General features: G+C 39.8%; 1 protein-coding gene across 1 annotated transcript; it reads right to left on the reverse strand.

The window, feature by feature from the left end:
* Positions 1-5,754: 5,754 nt before the first annotated feature.
* On the reverse strand, positions 5,755-9,459 carry LOC115912533 (leukocyte elastase inhibitor A-like). Its single transcript, XM_030964127.1, has 6 exons — positions 9,292-9,459; positions 8,007-8,129; positions 7,668-7,785; positions 7,223-7,365; positions 6,309-6,476; positions 5,755-6,159 (listed from the first exon to the last, which is right to left on the reverse strand). Exons 1-6 carry the CDS (start codon positions 9,457-9,459, stop codon positions 5,755-5,757), a joined length of 1,125 nt encoding a protein of 374 aa, XP_030819987.1.
* Positions 9,460-18,703: the final 9,244 nt, after the last annotated feature.

Genomic DNA, 18,703 nt, shown 5'->3' on the forward strand with positions numbered 1-18,703 from the left:
AAACAGAAATATCACTTTACGGTCACAAGATGTAGTGCTTGTTTTAAAGAGCATTGCCATTTGCCCAGAAACTGCCAGTTCATTGCTGGTTTTGTGATGCTGAACCAGTGAATGAAATGAAGCCTACAAATTCCGTGATCATTAAAAATATTGTAACTCCTGATCCATTCACATATGAACACATGTTTGTTTTCTTTCAACAAGATCCTATCAGCAAGATAGTACCTTGTCCTTGCCTTTTAGGAAATAGAAAGTTTCATCCACCCTTCTATATGATAAATATAACATTGAATGAGTTTCCCTATGGCCATCCAGAGGGCTCAGAATGGTGTTTGAGGCAATGCAAACATAGTATTTCATTTCTTCTGTGGCTGCTCTCCATCTTTAAATCAAATGTAGTCACTCAATACACTTTTTGTGTAGTCTCACTGTTGCTTAGTACAACCAGCCACAAATTTGGAGGTTGCTTTTCTGTAGTTTATAGCAATAATACAAGCTGTAAGACAGCTGCTTGGATGCTGACAAATAAATTTAGTGTTTTCCTGTGCTCCTGTTTCAGACATTTCATCGCTGCTGATGCTTTTTAGCACAATCATGCATATATATATGTATCTACACATATATAAATATATATATATATATATAAAATATATGGGTTTTGTCAGGGAGTGAGATTGAGAAAAGAGAAATACCTTTATTCCCAATTATTAGAATTATAAAAGGATAGTTTTAATGTGACCACAGGTTTTAAATGAAAAATAACTATTTCTACTCAATGTTGTGGTGCACAAGCCACATATTTTACGCACCAAAAAGTATTTGACAGTCAAACAGATAAGATATAATGAGAAGGCAAGGCAAAATTACTGTATATACTGTCTTTTTACATACCTGTCTTATACTTACCTTAAGGTTCTTACACATAATATAATTTTTTTTCCATCTTAAAGAATACAGATTAGAAATTACATTTTCTTGGAGAAATACTTACCCCACAAAATTCAAAGAGGCATGTAATAATCCAGCTTGCCAGCTGAAGCTAAACAGCTCCCTGAGCTCTTGGTGATATATAGAGCACGATTTCGAGACACTCCCACTGTTGCCTTCAAGGAGTCATCTTCAAACACTGCCTTTTGTCACGATTCATTGCACCTTGAAACATTGAGCAGGCCAATGTTAAGCTGGTATTCTATCTGCAGCAAGTCAACTTTATTTATTACGAAAAACCTGATTTAAAACTGAATTATTTAAGCTTTTGCTGTAACCTGCTCTTCTCCTCAGTGGTGAGGCACTCTCAGTGTCAAAAGCACTCTAACACAGCACTCCCACCAGTCACGAAGGGAAAGGTGGATGCTGGGCTAACTGCTGAACATCTGGTAGACATGCAACAGCTCATTACATCATCTGTGCAGTGGAACAGAGGGAAGTTCCTCAAGAACAGTGGCCATCTGACCTTGCCAAAATAATGTAATCCCAAGTAAAGCCAGCTGCATGATGGTCATTCTATTGAGAAGGGCCTGAAATGGATTTTTTTTTCCATGTTAGAACAAACTTAAAACTTTCTGTTTAGTTTTCAAGACTGAAAGGTTTTTGGTCTGACATATTGCAGAAATATATCCCTGGAGTGCAGACTGGTGTGATGTATGGCTTGTACTTGTTAAAAACACAGCCACATCCATTTCTCTGCCTAGATGAGACTACAGTATTTTACCTGAGGCCAAATTATGAGGGTCTACAGCATAGGCGTGCAGGAAGAGAGGAGAAAGGCTTTGAGGAAAAAGCACATTTTGCTAAAACCTCATTTTGATGAAAACATTTAGAGCAACAATGATGCCTGAAGATGGGCATGGAAGAGGAAAAGATTAGAGGAATGGTCAGGAATTACATATTTCCTGGGCTGTAAGCCTGACCCCAGAGTATTCAGGTATTCAGAAATTTATTTAAACCAGCCAGTGGTATTTAAAGAATGACTAAGAGTCAGCTTTTAATTTTCATTCTGTACAGGTCATGGCAACAAGGCCCATGATACTTGCACAGGCCATTCCCATAGATCTTCCATACCTTGTAACTATGGCAGGTGAATAAACTACAGAATCTGTCTGCAGGAACATTCATGGTCTGTTAGACAACCATAATGCACAATATAAAGTATGATTCAATTGTAACAAGCTATTACTCTTTATTAAATAATGGACCTGATGAGCAGTAAAGAAACAAATCTGGCATCTGCAAAGGCCATAGGGGTGGATAACAGAAATCCAAATTTGTATATGTTAAGTCACAGGGCATACAGCAGTAAGTGCACCCTCTGTGAAAAGGAAAGGGAGCTCCTTTACCCTTAACAGTGTTCTTTGCCTTGCTGAAATGCAGGGATGTATGTGCAGAGCCTGATAATAGGAGTGGTTTTTTGTTTCCCCATTCAGAATGAGGATATTAGAGCAGCAATGAGGATGGAAAAATCTGAAGATAAGAAGGAGCTTTCCTCTGATGCTGGCATAAACAAGGAGACAAAGGAGCTGGGAAAGCAACTCTTTCCAACACTTCTCTGTTCTTATTTTCACTTGTAATTTCTTCTGTCTGCTAAGGAACAACTGAGCAGCAGTGTTTGAGAGTAATGTTTGCTTGTGCTTTCAGATGGCCTGTCTTTCTGTATGACACATACTGGTGCACTGTGCCTGAGTGCCTCTGACTGAGACCATAAGGAACCAGTACTTCCTACTATATATTTAGGGAAAATAAACATTAGTCTTCTTCATGGGGGGGTGAGGGGGGGAAGGTGAGGGAGAGGGTGGAGTGTGATTCAAAGATGCCCTCTTTGGCTTTTTCAGAGACAATCCAAAAATCTTCCTTTGCCCTTCTTGCCTAACTATTGCAAAGCTTTTGAAGATATAATAAAAAATTATGTTATACATAGGTACTAAGAAACTGTTTAAAGGAAAGCATAGTTTCAGAGAAAACTGAGGAGAACTGCAACCATCAGAGAGAATAAAGTTCAGTGGAAATGTGAATATATAAAGAGTTACTCAGTAATCAGACTGTGGGAAGCCACAGATCTTTCTATTGTGGGACAAATGTGTGTTACATTTCCATGGATCCTCATGTGAATACTATTTGACATCTTTTGCTTTGCTTTGTTCTAGTCTACACTTTTGTAGGCTGTCATGTGTGCTGGTGTGGTTCAACACTTGGCATGGAGCATGTCCCTGGGGAGGAGGCGGTGGAATGTTCTTCAGGGCTATGTCTGCCCCAGGCAACATTGGAGTTTCCTACTTTTTCCTGCTCTGTGAGCTCTATTGCTTGGCATCGAACTTTAACAAACTACAGTTTCCCACAGGAGAAGCATTTGCTGCCAGAGTGGAGGGTTTACCTTCTATTTTTAAGTAAACATCCATGATTTTGTGGGAGCATTGCCCTCCACAGTAGGAGCTGCTACCACTACACTAGCAGCAGGAGGCTACTTTCCAGCTTCTGGTGTTTTTCACCATTTTTTTTAGTGTCTTGTAGATTAAAATGGCAATAAGGAAAAAAGATTGCATAAGGAGAAGAGCAGGGATTTTTAAATTATAATTTATACTGTATTTTGTTGCAGGCTCTGAATTATCTAGATATCCCTGAAGTAAGTTTTCAGGGGTTTTTATAATTACAATATGAAGTTACTTCTGCTGTAGTAAACTAAGCAACATCCTTGTTTCAGCCACACCTTCTCCTTTGCTCACACACAAAATTCCTGTTGTAAGACTTGTGCTTTTTGGGATAATATGTTTAAGCACTTGCCTTTATCACTTTAATGCTTTTTCTTTTACATTTTATCTCAAAACATATAGGCCTGATTGTGCAAGCTAATAAATTTTAATACTGTTCATTTCCCTTTTCTTCTTTTAACCTAAGTAATTTTAATTGGAGACAAATCAGATATACACAGAATTCCAATGGCAGTTGTTGGAAAACATGTATAGCTGTTTTTTGAATATTTTATTTATCAAAGAGCTAACAGCCTGTGTTTTGTGTTCTCTTACCAGCTAATTGGTATGAAAACTGTGTCTCTACAGGTAATTTTACTATTTCAGGCTGTATTTCAAATTGCAATTGCAGCAATATGAAGTATCTCCAGACTATAATGGGTCTGCTTTATTCAGCAATTCAGTTTGTGTTGAGTACTGTAATTTAGTGTAATTTTTCCTGCATATCTCAGCATTTGGAAGAGCCCTTTGAAACCTCAGTTCTACAATGGTACCAGTATGCTCCCAGTGTTTGCCTTCCTCCCATCAGTGAGTAACAGGGAAAGGAGAAGTGAGTCATCAAAGGCTGGAATATTTTTCCCATAAAAGCAAATATTCTGCATGTATCTGTGGATTTTGGACATTCCCCTCTGCCAGACTGGGCAGGCTGCTCCCTTCTTGTGACCCTGTGCTATTCCTTCCCACCACCAACTCCACAGCATCCAGGAGGTGGTTTAGGAAACTAGATCATAAGCACAAAAATGAGCTTTACCAGAAATTTTCCTCTCGATTTGCTTCCCAGAGAACTGCTCACCCACAAGTCAGGCAACTAATAATGGTCATGCAAAAGAGGGAGAAGGTTCAGAGTTTATGTAGCCTAATGTTGAATTGTCCAGTGCCTAAACTCAGCATGGGGAATATTTAAAAGTGGGAGGTAGACTTCAGACTTCATTTACATTTTTGGAAAGGATTACCATTATTTTTACTTACTATTATATTATTTACTTACTATTCCTCTGTTTACTTAATTCTGCACACTACTACATTTACTATTTAGTTTGCAGTAAGTTTATAATGATAAATAGTAATAATAATAAATAATAAACTCAGACTACCCATTTAAAAACCATCACTACAGATTTTTTTAATTCTTTTATGTTAATGATTAACAAAATAGCTGGAACAAGAAACTCATGCTACCTGAGGCCCAAACAGAGCCGGCTCTTAGAGGTGAGAATGGCTGATCACTACTCAAAGTTTAATGACGGAATTTTATGTCTCATTCCCAGCCATCACAGAGCAGGCCTTGTCAGAAAATTGCTCCATTATTCTGAACCCCTGGTTTTGTTATGTGGGAGTCAATGAGGAAGTTGAAGAACTTGGTCACATATACAGGGTTTTTCACAAAAAAAAAGTCTGACCTTCTTGAGAGCAAGCAAAATTACACCAGAAAATCTTCTGTCTTCTCTGCTCTCTGAGAATAAACCCCGAGATCTCCAGTTTGAAACACTGCCCCAGTCAGTATTTAATAGGAGGCCCCAGGGGAATATTGTGATGCTCCCCTATAAAGTGGTATTTTCCTTGAGACCTTGGGTAGGTAAGAGACCAAGTACCTGAGGTTATGCTTTTAATGCAGATCCCTGTCCTCCTGTCTACTTCATGTGAGAGAAGGCATCACTTCAGAGCACTAAACTCATGGGTTTATTGGATCCCTACTGCATTAGGAAAGGCTCAAAGGAAAATTTTCTTTGCAAATATCTCTAGAGGACTACAGCTTTTTGGCAAATACCTCATAGTGTATTTTAAGGTAGATGTCATTTTCATGAGGCCTCCTAAAGGTAAAATATGCCTAAGATTCATGGGGTTTAGGGTTTTATCTTTAATTTGGGTCTTCTCAGATAGTCTTTTTATTTACAGCAAACCAGACTTTAGAATAAAGTCCAGAGAAATGTCTTTTGTTTTGTCTTTTATCCTTATTGCTTGCCAGTTGGGATGTAAGTGAGGAGAAAGATCTAATTTCCAATATAACCTCCACTTAAGGAGAGGAATATCTTCCAAAGAAGAGAATGGTGTTGGTTTGGTTGTGTCTGATGAAGAAGAGGAATGGATGGTCAGCTCTGAACTCACAAGTTACCGGGCAGCACAGAGGCATTGCAAGGAGCCCCATGGAACAACCTGCCTCAGTGCCCTCTTCGTTGACTTCCACAATTGTCTTCTGGATGGCCTTGGACACAACCAAGCCACCTTTCATAGAGATTCCTGACAAATCAGCTTTTCCCCAGTCAAAAACATTCATTACTCCCATCTCCTGGAGAGTACTGTTGAGAACATAACTTTCCTCCATCTTGAACTGGGGCAGGTACACCTTCACTCTCAGTGGTTGCATCGTAGCCAAGCTGGTCCATTCTGCCAGTTTTTCATAGGTCAGGGCACATTCAAGCTGTAAGGTGACATTGGGAGTAATGAGTGGCACTATAATCAATGCAAGGAAAGGAAGTTCAGTTTTTCCTACCTGCCTTCTGACCACACTGGAGCAACACTAAAGCATTGCTCTCTATATATGTTACTGGAGGGAAAATGAAGTGTTACCTGTTCTAGGCCAGTAAAGTCCTCACAGTCATCTTCAGGAAGAAGAATGAACATGCTCAGTTCATTATTGAAGTATTGGAGCTCTATGACTTTTGTTTTCAGTTCCTCTATGATGGCCATGTTAAAATATCCTTCTTGAAACATCATCTGCACTTTCCTCCTCTCGTTCTGGAGCACATGAAACATATTAAATGGCAAATACAGAAATTATCACCCTGGTTTTAATTGATTTCAGCACTGAGATTAGAGTTCAGCTCAAAAGCATTATTGAAACTGGTAATGGATTTAATATACTTGTAGCATTGATATGTTCCTCTCAACTGTAGTCTCAATGAAGTTATCCATTTTAGAAGCATAAAAACTACATTTCCCCTTTCTAATGGTGCCAAATTACTTTACTCACAACTTCCTCATTACATCTTTCTTTTTTGTGCTGTGTCAGATGAGGAAACTGATACATCTTATGCAACCATAAATTAAATTCTTCATGAATAATGTATACATTCCGCTGAGATAATTTGTCTTTAATACTTTTTTTCCCTGAAAGCACACACTGTTCCGTTCATAAATAGTAGCAGAGAAGCAGAATCCTCACTTTAATCTCAAGAGCAGACTATTTTTGAAATAGCACCCTTAGTTGCAAAATCCCCAACAAAGTTAGTGCACGTGCTCAGTGGAATCCAGCAAGGATCTCAGCTGCACAAGAACCACTTCTGATGTGAACTGGTACAAACATTTATGTATTTGGTTAGGAAAACAGAGAGAAATACGGTCTTCTATTGCTCTCATTTAAGACCACTGTTTTCTCTAGGGATAACAGAGAGGAGAAAAGCCCAAAGCCCCCATCTGTTATTATATGAGACAGACATCTGACCTCCATCCCCCAGCAGCTTCAGTTCCTGCCCATACTGTACCTTGTTCAGGTGGAAATACGCTTCCTTAGTGTCTTCTTTCTTAAATTCTACTGCCCACTTTCCTTTAAAATATATAGCATTGACCAGGACAAGTACAGTAGAGGGATCAATAAAACCAGCAGCAAATAGGTCTTTGATTTTACCTTTAAAAATAATGAATTAAGATGAATTATTACTCTGATCCAGCAAGCTTTGACTATTAATAGTTATTTCTTTTAAATTGACAAGTGGTATAATGCTGTCAGAGAAATGACAAATGTTTATGTACAGCTTTGGAACCAAGGAACTTAAGGCATTTTTGTTCCATTTACTACATTTATTTCCTACTGAAAAGAAAAAAATTGGTGCAGGTGTTTAATATATAAAAATCTTGCTATATTTGTAGAGAGTGATATTTGTAAGTGGTTCAGTTGCAAACCATGAAACCTGCCCATTTTTTCTTTACCTTTTGTTTCATTTTCAACCCAGAAGTTAATTTTGTCTCTGACTTCTTCTTCAGTGTATTTAAAATTTACTGGTTCCAGTTCTGCTCGATAGAATTTCTTTGTGGAATCCAAGTATTGCTGGAAAGTACAAATTGCAGAGAACAATTTATCACATTATTGCAATGTGATGATTTTTAGAAGATAGATAATTTCATGGCTTCAGGATAGTTCCATGTAGTAGATCAGCAAGAAAGAAATTGGTAAAAAAGACATGTTTCCCTTTGTGCTTCACGATGGAAAACATTCTGCTGAGCTCCCCACTCCTAGGAGCTGTTACAAGGGAGACCACGGTCCCTTACCTGGAAGAATGGATAAGTAATTTCTCCAAAGAGCCTGTTGGCAATGGTGAGACAACAGCCTGGTCCAGGTTCACTGACTTCAGCCAAGAGAGCCTGGAACTGGGAATGGACTCCTTCATCTTCTTCACACTTCAAACAGGAAAACAGATGTTTCGTGGTAGGCTTGAGCTTTCCTACGCAAAGTTGGACCTGAGGGTGAATTGCAGCCTCTCTCTGCATGAGAAACCCTACTCCACCCAGCTGACTCAGGCACTGGAATAAATGCACCAGGACACCACCTCCTATTCCCCCTGTGCCGCACGTACAGAATGACAAAGCAGGTCCCCTTCTGGCTCCTCACCTCCAAACCACACCGTACCCTACAGTGATGTCTCTGCACACTAAGCAAAAGGCTGCTGGCTTAGAGCCTGGGAGAAGCAAACTCCAAGGTGCCTTTGGCATGCTCTGTAGGCAAACCTTTGCAGGTGGCAATCGAAGCGCTTATCACATTTTAGATTGGCACTGCTGTATTGGTTAGAAACCCATAATGAGAAGTCTCAGCTGTTGAAATGTGTGATCTCACAAGGTCCCTTAAATAACTAATGAAGAAACAGTAATAAGCAGGTCAGCAAATCTAGATGGAGAGGCTGATCAGCCCTGCTGTGCATTCTGATTAAGTGATTGTCTTCAAGGAAAAAGGCCGACAAACTGGCTCCTGTGGATTCAGCTCAGAGCTGCAATTGTGTCTTACCTGCTCAGAAGGGTATCTGTTTTCCTGTCTCGTACTGCTCAAAACTTCTCTGAAATGAAAGACCTGCAATGTAAATGTTGGGTGAATGCAGATGAGTGAAGGTACTTCAAAGCTAAAGCAGTGTTGCAAGCCTATCCCTAAACACAGCCAGACTCAGGCCCTGTGGAAAGGCCCCTTTGCTCTTTACCATAAAATCCTTGCAAGTGAGCAAATAGTTTTAGGAGATGGTGAGTGCATGAAATCTTTGAAATCTTTCTATATGAGAAAGAAGGCTTTGGATGTCCAGAGAAGGCAAAAAACCACATTAAAGGTAAGGAACTCTTCTGCACTCTAAGAGTGCAGGGATACCTCCAAAATGCTTTCTTTAGCTCTGATGTATTCATTGAACTGTCAATTCAGTAATAATGTGTAGTCTGAAGAAGTTTGGTATTAGGAACTGCATAATGTATTTTTAAAAGGGCTTTCTGTGTGCATCAGCCCTTTGGATGTTTAGGAACTGGTACAGATGGTACAATCAGCCTCTGCCAGTGTTCCCTTTTCAGAGCAAAGCCCTACCTTCTCAATCTGCTCAAGTGTGCTTCCCCTGGCTCCGAGGACAACCATTCCAAAGGCAGCTGACAGACTTAGTGGGGAGAAAAAGATGTTTTCATTTCTTTTTCTTTTGTTCAGCTCTCTGAAAAAGTCAAGACAGAACTTGGCATTGGCTGCACTGAGAGAGCACATTGTGGCACTGTGATGACCTGAAACAAGGGTAAAAATAATTTAGTTTTCTCATCCTTACACCTGCTATATTTAGATGCCCTGGTAAGGTTTTTTGCAATAGCTTGGATCAATTATTCAGTATTTTGTGGAAATTCCTTGTTCATTACATTTGGGATTTCACAGTGAATCTGAAAACCAGCACACTGAATAGCAGAAGAAACACATTTACAGAAACAGTATTCTGAGCTGAGCTGCTTCTACAGCTTAAGTAATAGCTATGGTTTTGCCACTTAGCCCTTACTTTGTCCTAACCAAATTTCCAGCTCAGTTTATATCCTGATCTTTGTGCCTTGAGTCCTCTAGGCATAGCACTTATTAATTACACCCTTGATCATATCTGACTCTTTGTTTCTCTCAAAAAACTTTATGTGTATTACTCAGCTGTGCCTCACATACATGTCCTTCTAAGGCTGGTTGCTTAACAAATGTTTGACAGAAAATGGAACTACAGATAGGCTCACTTAGTAAGATTTTGAGCAGAAACACATTGTGCATAAGTAGAAAATTCCAGACATATTTTTTTATCTGAAGCTTAAACTCTTTTTTTCTGCAGCTTGAACTCCTTTTCCCAGATACTCTTCAGTTACAATCACAATTATTACAAGCAGATCATCTTAAATGTTCTGCAAAACTCTTCATATCTTAGACCTAGAACAGAGTTCATTTCTCATTAAAGACTTAAAGATGTAGTGCCTGCATCCAGTGAAGTGTTGTAGAAACATCTGATCATAAGTTCAGTATTTTAGAAGTTCCACTATTCTAAGTCACATTTGATTTGATTCTTACTGAGTCTGAATAATTTCCTCCACACATGTAGTCAGCATATTTCCCCTATTACTCAAGAAGAATTAAATTATCCATATAAACATTTGAAAGACAGAGCACTATAGAAAGACTATGCTCTCATATGGGTCATACAGAAGAAGTGGCAAATTATTTTATTCTTCTTTAGAAGCACACTTGGAAAGCAGAAGTTTAGAAGTACCATTGTACAAGTTAAGCACAGCTTCATTACACAGTCCATACATTTTAATGTAATCCAAAACATTGTCACTTCCCCAAAATATGTCACATGCCATATATATGTGCAAAGGAGGTATGTATATTACTAATGCACATCTTGATCCTTAGATCCTAGTTCTGTCATTTAGAATTAAAGATCATGGAGATACTTACCTTCTCCTCGGTACTGATGGTGTCAACTGGACACTCAAGCTTCTTGACGGAGCTTCTGGAGCAATGGGATATAAAACCATTGCCACTCCCAGTGGCAGCATAAATTTCACTCATGATGAATCACATTCCTCTCTGTTGCAACCAGTAAGTATAATTAGGGGATCTGTTGTGGAATCTTGAATTTTTCTATATCCCTAGGAGTACAGAAAAAAGTCACAATTTTAAACGCATACTAAGATGTAAAAAAAATAAATCTAACTAGATATAAAAAAGAAAGCAAACTCCTAGAAACAAAGGTGATTTCAGAAAGGTTTTTCACCTGTAAAAAAAAATTCTAAGAATTTTGTTGTGTTTTGATGTCAGAAGTGGCACCAATGAATGCAACACAGAGATTTTGTAGCAGAAGCAATTATACTGCTATAACCAGCCCACTGATTTACTCCTGGGCTAAACTATATCTTAAGTTTAGCCCAGAACTTCCCATTGCTCCTCATTTTTGTCCGTGTCTCTGAGGACACCTGATCATTGTCTTATATTGCTTCAGCAAGGCATAGGCAGAAGGGACAGAGCAGCCTGCTTGTAAGAAGTAATATATTTCTGGTGTTATTTTCCTGAGGAATTATCTTTCTTCACATTCAGGCTGATATGGTGTGTGGGTGGGCAAGTATTCGTATGAACGTATGCAAGCACTAACAACATTGTTTTGTAACAAGTATTTAGTTATCACTACTAAGATATATTTACACATCAATCCAACCAGATACTTGGCTTCTGTGGTATTTAGGAAACTCTGAAGGCAGTTTCCTATCAGTCATAAAGTACTCGTGGGGTTTAATTCCCTTTCAGTTTGAATTTTCCCATAGCTATTTCTTGGGAGGAAACAGAAGTTAAAAACACACTGCTCATTCAAGCCCTGAGAACAAGAGAGTCAGACCTGCACAGATTTTGCCTGAAGCAACAAAAGCCATGCAGTCTGGTTTAACTTGCTTAACGCGGGGACAGGAAAATTTCCCAAAGAAACATCTGGCTTGCTTTCCTGGTTTCTGGCTGCTCTCCCCACAGTCACCTGAAAACCCACCTGCTGAGCCTGTTCCTCAGTGCTGAGCCCTGCCTGACCATCCAGGAGCCACTCCAGCAGTTACATCTGCACCAGCCAAGCTGGGATCAAGGCCACTTCACAGCTGCATCCCCCACACCCACAGTCACACCAGATTTCCTTACCATCACAGAGCCTCTGACATCTCAATCCTTAAAAAAATTTAATCATGGTGCAACAACAAATCTGAGCTCGAGCTGGTGCCTGCAAGGAGGGACCCCAAAGAAAGGACGCCTTGGATAAAAGGACACATTTTATACCCTCACAACTTAAGTGTGGCAAAGTCCAAGGTCCTTGGCTCCTGCTGCATCTCTGAGTGTCCAGTTCCCTGGCTAGGCCACAGCTCCCAGGGCCCTTTGTTCTGCACTGGGTGAGCATTTCACAGCCCCTTGCCTGGGCTCCCACCCAGAGCGCAGCCTGCAGCTGCACCCTGAGCTACCTGCACTGAATGGATTCCCCAACACTCACCGCTGTCACCAACAGGGAACTGCAGAGCAGAACTGGGTGGATGCTGTTCCCTTTCTTGTGGTGATGAGCTGTTCTCTGCAGTCTTGTTTTGGGCACTAGGCACAGTTGGAGGAAAAACATTGTGAAATATAAGAGGGGGTAAGTATACAGGTAAGAGCTACAAGATGTAACAGTTTTAAGTCAGGGTAGCATCCACGTGTCTCCCAGAACAGAAATGAGATGGTTTTTGAGCAGCAAGACACAACCAAGTATTTGTCTTTCAGGAACACGGGGAATTTTTAATCCAAATTAATACCGTGAATGGAAAAATTGCAATCCTGAAACACAGTAATTCATGGCCTTTGGGCACAGGGGTATGTGCTAAAAGCCATGAGTACCCTTAAAATGCATTCTTCTCTGTGGGAATCTGTTAAAGCAAAGTTTAAGTTATCTAATATGCTTGCAGAGTGAAACACTATTCTCTTAGCCCCTGCTTAGTTTTCTAATACTTTTAACTGTCTTAAGTGAACAGATTTCTCCAGGTTTCTTCAACATTGTTTGTTATTTCTCTGGTTTTGTAGGTACTTCTGTTCTTAATTCAGTTTGAATTAATCTGAAGGTTAACTATGGCTCTATTTTTCAATTTGGTGGGTATTTATTTCACACAAATCATTTTTTGTTAGTGGTCCAATTACAGAAAATGGAATTGGACAGGACTTCATTCCCAGAAAGGAACACTCTATGCTGCTCTTCTAGACTCCTGCTTTGCTATTCTGTTCTCTTCTAGGTTATTTTAGTGTAGGTTAGAGTGTGGCTTAGACAGAGGTAGTTTTTAATGGGAATGTCTGAGAAATCCAGGAGCTTTTGTTAAAGCAGATTGAAGGATCTCCTGAATTGTAGGTTTTGAGGAGACTCACTATGCAAATTCTTGCTGGGAAAGGCAAAGCTACAGCTCATCCTGCTGTTGAACAGACGGCTGGACTAGGACTTGCACTGCCTTTTCCAGATCTGTGGCTCCCTTCTTGTTCTTTGAATAATGCAGAGGTTCATTGCAAACCAGAGAAAAGTTATGAGGATTGAAGATGGTCACAGTAGTTTCAGAATCAGAAGAATCTCTTTATTCCTTTCCATTGATAACCTTGCTAAAAGGAAAGGATAAATGCCAGGAGGACTTTTTATAAAGGTTACAGAGAAGTAATTGCTGAGATGCATCGTGTGGAAAGGAAGATGAAGATGTAAAAGTACTGCAAGTACAAAGGCACTGACAGAATTTGCTTCAGATATTTAAACTACCCTGTCAAGAATGCAAATTTCTGCCCTTTTAGCTAGTGGTCAGATGTTTGTCATAGCAAAGTTGCTTTAAGGCAGAAAGGAATGGATTGCAGACTGACCTGCTTTCTACACCTAAAATTCCACACATTTAGATAAGACTGTAAATAGCACTACATCCTTAGGGATAAGTTTTGCCCAGCACCATTTATCTGTTTGCAGTTATTTTGGCTGAAAGGCTCAAAATATTACTTTACTTTCCAGCAACATTTTTTAATGTTTCTGATGGCCCTGGAGCCAGAACCAAGGGAATGAAGACTTCTCCATATGATGTTTAAACCACAAAGAGTTCTGATTACATGGATTAGATAAGCATAGGAAGGCCAAAGCAAGGAAAAATGATCCAGCTTGTGATGTCAATCAACAGAACACAACCTTACAGCAAGAAGCAATGACTCACTCTGTAAGCAGAGCAGATCACCAGCATATCCCTTGTGAGTATTCTTTGCTTCAAGAGAATGCAAGAAACTTGGATGTCTCCAGTTCTCCCTTGGCTTTTTCCTCACTGTTTGCAGCCATGTGCTTCTCTTGCTGTCGGTGTCTGCAGGATGTAGCAGGGAAGCAGATTCTTGTCGAGGAACCAGAGGCTGATCTCAAGTTTGACAGCAAAGGCTTTTCTTGTCCCTTTCATCTTACAAAATGCATGTTCTGCTACCACCCTACTCAGGTGGTAATTACAGAGTACCTGATTTGTCTGAGGTTGCCTGTGAGTAAAGGTACCATTAGATAAGTGGAGTTGCTGAATAGCAAGAATAAAACAAGGACTCCTTTGATTTTCACTGGCCAAGAGGGCCCCCTCCCTGTTTGTCAGACATCTGCTACAACAAATAACAAGTCTTATACAATATATCAGAGCAATTAGGGTAATAAAGTATCTGTGGTGATCCCCAGAAACTTTAGCATGGCAGAAAACATATCTCTTGAAGTTGAGGAAGTTGGAGATGCTTCAGATGTTGCTGATGGTCTCAGCTCATTTGGGAAGCACCACAAGAGCAGATTCTGATATTCATTTCTGTGATCTTCAGGTTGTGTGAGTCAAGAACTATTGAAAAGCAAGTGTCAGCTTATAAATAACACTGCTGTCTGCTGGCTCTCCATTACTGAATTTACTGGCAACAAGGTGCAAGAATTGATGAGTGTGAACTTTGCAGAGACCTGAGCCACCTCATGCTGATCATTCAACTTACCAGAGAAAAGCTGAGCCCTGCACTGTCATTTTTCCAACTGAACTTCTTTGTGCACCAGAAGCTTTTCCACAATTGCAATAAACTACATTTACTCCCCAGGGAAACTTAGACAAGACACAAAATAGTCTTCATCTTTGTTTCACTTATCAGCATCCAAAAATAGCTCTAGCAATACAGCCAGTTCTGCCTGTTGCACCTTCTCTGCTCACGCCCTTTCTCACTTGTTCACGAGCTTTGACTAACAGGAAATTACATTTGCAGGCAGGGATGTGTGCATGTGTCTTCTTAATAGACTTCCATAGTGTAAGGTGATATGACTACACAGATAACTATTTCTGCATGATGTTTTATAATGCTGATTCAGGCTTTATGAGTGATCTCATTTATAGTATTTCTGGATATCATTTCTTTGTGGCAATTTAAGTCATTTTATAAGCCAAGTTTCTTTAATAGCAAGTGCAGCATTTTTTAAAGCTGTATGATAAAGAATGTCTATAAGTATTCCTCTCTTTGCTCTGCCTCAGTGCATACTTTTTCTTGTCATTCATCCTTGTGGGATGCAGTAGAAAGTAAGACATTTCCTTTGCATTTTCAAAAAGAGGTTGTTTTTCTATATTGCTTAGACAGTGGAAAAGATAACAGATATTTTCATGCAATGAAGCTGTTGTTAGCTTTGCTTAAAAATGACAGGACTATGGCTGGAAGGATCTTAGAGATTCCTGGTGCATCTGCTGACCTAAGGTGGGATGAAAGATCTAGATTACAGTTGATAGGTGTTTGTTGAACCTGTTTTTGAAGCTTCTGGACAGTGTTTTCAAATCTCTGTTGCATTTCTGTTCTTCCTTATTCCTGAAGTTTTAACTCAACTTTGTCCTAAGTTGTCCTGACTGTAAATTAAAACAGTCGCATTCAGTTGTATTTAAACTTGGATATGTGCTACTGGCTAAGTTGTTCAAATACTTATTAGTCAATTTATCCTTTGTACAAGGCTAAGTATTTGGGAGTGTCTCCCTGGTCATAAAATGTAATTATTGTAGTTGTACTCATAACCAGGAACTTAACATGACACTAATCACACTACCCAAAACCTGTGGCTATTGTTAGCTACAGAGCTACTTTACCAAATTATGGACTTGGAAACCTGAAACACCCTTCAGGGCTGCTCAGCCCTGTAGCACATTGTATAATTTTCGCCATCCTGAGGAGAAAGGTATTGCTTTTGGCCATGAGTCTGGATGTTAAAAATAATTGTTGTTCCTCATTCCTGTGACAATCCTTGTGGTATGATTTCCATAGCTAATCAAATTATGCTGTGGCTAGGTAGTCCCATATATTATTTGCATAAATGTTAGTGCAGAAATTCTTGACAGTCCTTGCATCTAGTGAAGTCAGATGTATCATAGATCCGGAAATTGAGCTTGTTTGCCAATATTGTGCACATATTTTTTTTTAGTAACTGAGTTTTGAACACAAAATGAGATTTGAAAATACCCTTTCTAAGCTGCCAAGCACTGTGAAAAACAGGCAGATGAATAATTTGAAAACACAGAGTCAAATTTTCAGCCAATGTGAAGTGACTCAGATCCAACTGAGGTGTGAAAAGATAATTTGTTTCCATGGAAAAAGGTTCTTCTTCAGGCCACAGAATAATACAGATGTATAAATGCTATATTTTCCATATGCTCCCATGAAATTTGTACAATATATCATTTCTTCATTCTGCAATTCAAATTCCTACCTGCCCGGGGTAACCAAGGACTACTGAACTGTCCTGAAAATAAGTTCTCTATATCTCTTCACATTTCTGCTTTCCCTCAGTTCCACTGATTTTTACCATTGATAAAGTTTTTGCTCTCATATTATCCTGGATAAAATTTGACAGCCCTTTTCTCTTCTGGCCTGCCTGTAACCCAGACATATCACCTTGTGTTTCCCAGACACTTGTATCCTGGCTGGATGTAAACATTTGTGTATATATAATCTAATGGGGAACGTGTGACCAGCATCCCTTACCAACATCTTTCATAAAACAATGTACTTTTACTGCACAGATATTTAAGAAAACTTGGCTTAAATGCATTATGCTTCCAAGAACCACTTCTTCATGCAGAACATGTAAAGTAGTCCTTGCTATTGTGTTCTTGAGTAACCACTGGATGCAAACAAGAATGTCTTGACAGAACATGATGTTCAATAGCTTTGGTGTTTGGCCTGGGACACCTGAGTGAAATTCACACACAGAAGAGCCTCACATTGCTCCACATGAAGGCAGGTATCTAACTACAACATGCTGATGAAGGGACATTAAGAGTGGGTGAGAAATCATGACACAACATTTCCCTTGCAACTCTGTGTGCCAGTGTAACAGAGATCCCCTGGTACAGAGGCACACACAGCCAGTGTTGCTGCTGGGGGAAAGTGCCATTTGGCCCTTTCCCTAGATCTCTTTTTTTTTTGTACAAAGTAAACATTATAAGTAAGCCATGGGAGGTAAATAGGATCTGGAACACCATCAAATGCCTGTGAGGTGACTTCAAAGCTCTGACCCTGCCAGCAAACCTTCTCATCTGAGATTTGGGAAAGCTTCCCACATCTTCATGCACAGAGCTGAAGTTTACTGTATATTTAAGACGTGGTTAATTTTTTCCTCCTGTATTTGTAAACCAGAAACAGGATGTACCCATAAATATATTCTCCCTTTGTCTGCTTTTGTGCTACGTGGAGAAACAAAACTCTGTATTCATTTCTAAACTGAGACTTCAAGATGGCCCTTTTTTCTTCCTGCTAAGCTAGAGAACTGGTACCGAATTCTGTTCTCAGACATGAGTGTAAATCTATCCTAACTCCACTACTGATGTTTTAATAGCTTATAAACACATTTTGTATAATTGCAAAAAAAAAATATGTAGGCAGAATTAGACCAGAACTGCTTTTGCAGTACAGGTCAGCAGTGGCCAAAATATATCAACACCTTTTTAGCCAGAAATCCCAAAAGACCACCATACAGGCTGCTATGAGCACAGTCAGCTCCATCCCAGTCACACTCAGTACACCCCAGAGCAGACATGAGACAATTGCATTAATATATTCTGAAATTATTATGGTACTTTAGAGGGCTTTCATCCATTATGGAATTCTGGATGGAGAAATACTTTCCCTTCAGCAGTCATGTCTGTATTGTCCAGTAAAATTGTTTCCCACTCATCAGACATAGGCTCATAGAACTGGCAGGGTGATAAATTATAGACTGAGAACAATTTTCCTCCAAGGCCAAACACCTCATGGTGTCCAAGGAGCACAGTTTTTCAGGCACATGTCAAACACCAGAGTGCTGGAGAAGAATTTCTTAGAAAGTTTCATAGCAATACCAAATAAACCCTACCTTTTGCATTCGTTGTTATTTTCAGAATGACAGGTCAGAGAAATGAAGGTGAAAGGTGAAAGACATTCAAGTTCTTGGTGGTGGTAAATTACACCTACTGTGCTTGTAGTTCATGGATGAAATGCAACAGGCAAGAGACAAGACATAGCAGATGTTCAAAAGCATTGAGTGCCTAAGGCAACCTTCAAATCAAGGTTCAAAAAGCCATACCAATTAAATACTTTGAATACTTTTATTGCTGCCACACTTTACTGCTTCCAAAGGGAAGGCCTGGAGAGGGTATCTGAGGAGAAGAGTGTGAGACAAATCTTTACGTATCTCCATGCCAAACATCTGTATGGAGACTCGCTCAGGACATGAACGTGACCTGTGGGTTTCACTGCCTTCATGGCAGCCAAGAGCCTTCCCTCATGGTGGTGTTTAGGCACTTGAGATGGGGTTACTGGAGACATGTGGCAGGAAAGTGGGGGATTCAGCACTGAGCTGTCTCTGACTTGGGACCTGGTGGCTGGGGACAGAGGCCTGTGACACCTTCTGGAGTGTGGCCCCACCATCAGCCTTGTTGTGTGGCTGAGGAGGGAAGGCATC

The sequence above is a fragment of the Camarhynchus parvulus genome, chromosome 2, assembly GCF_901933205.1.
Source record: "Camarhynchus parvulus chromosome 2, STF_HiC, whole genome shotgun sequence".
Lineage (NCBI taxonomy): Eukaryota > Metazoa > Chordata > Aves > Passeriformes > Thraupidae > Camarhynchus > Camarhynchus parvulus.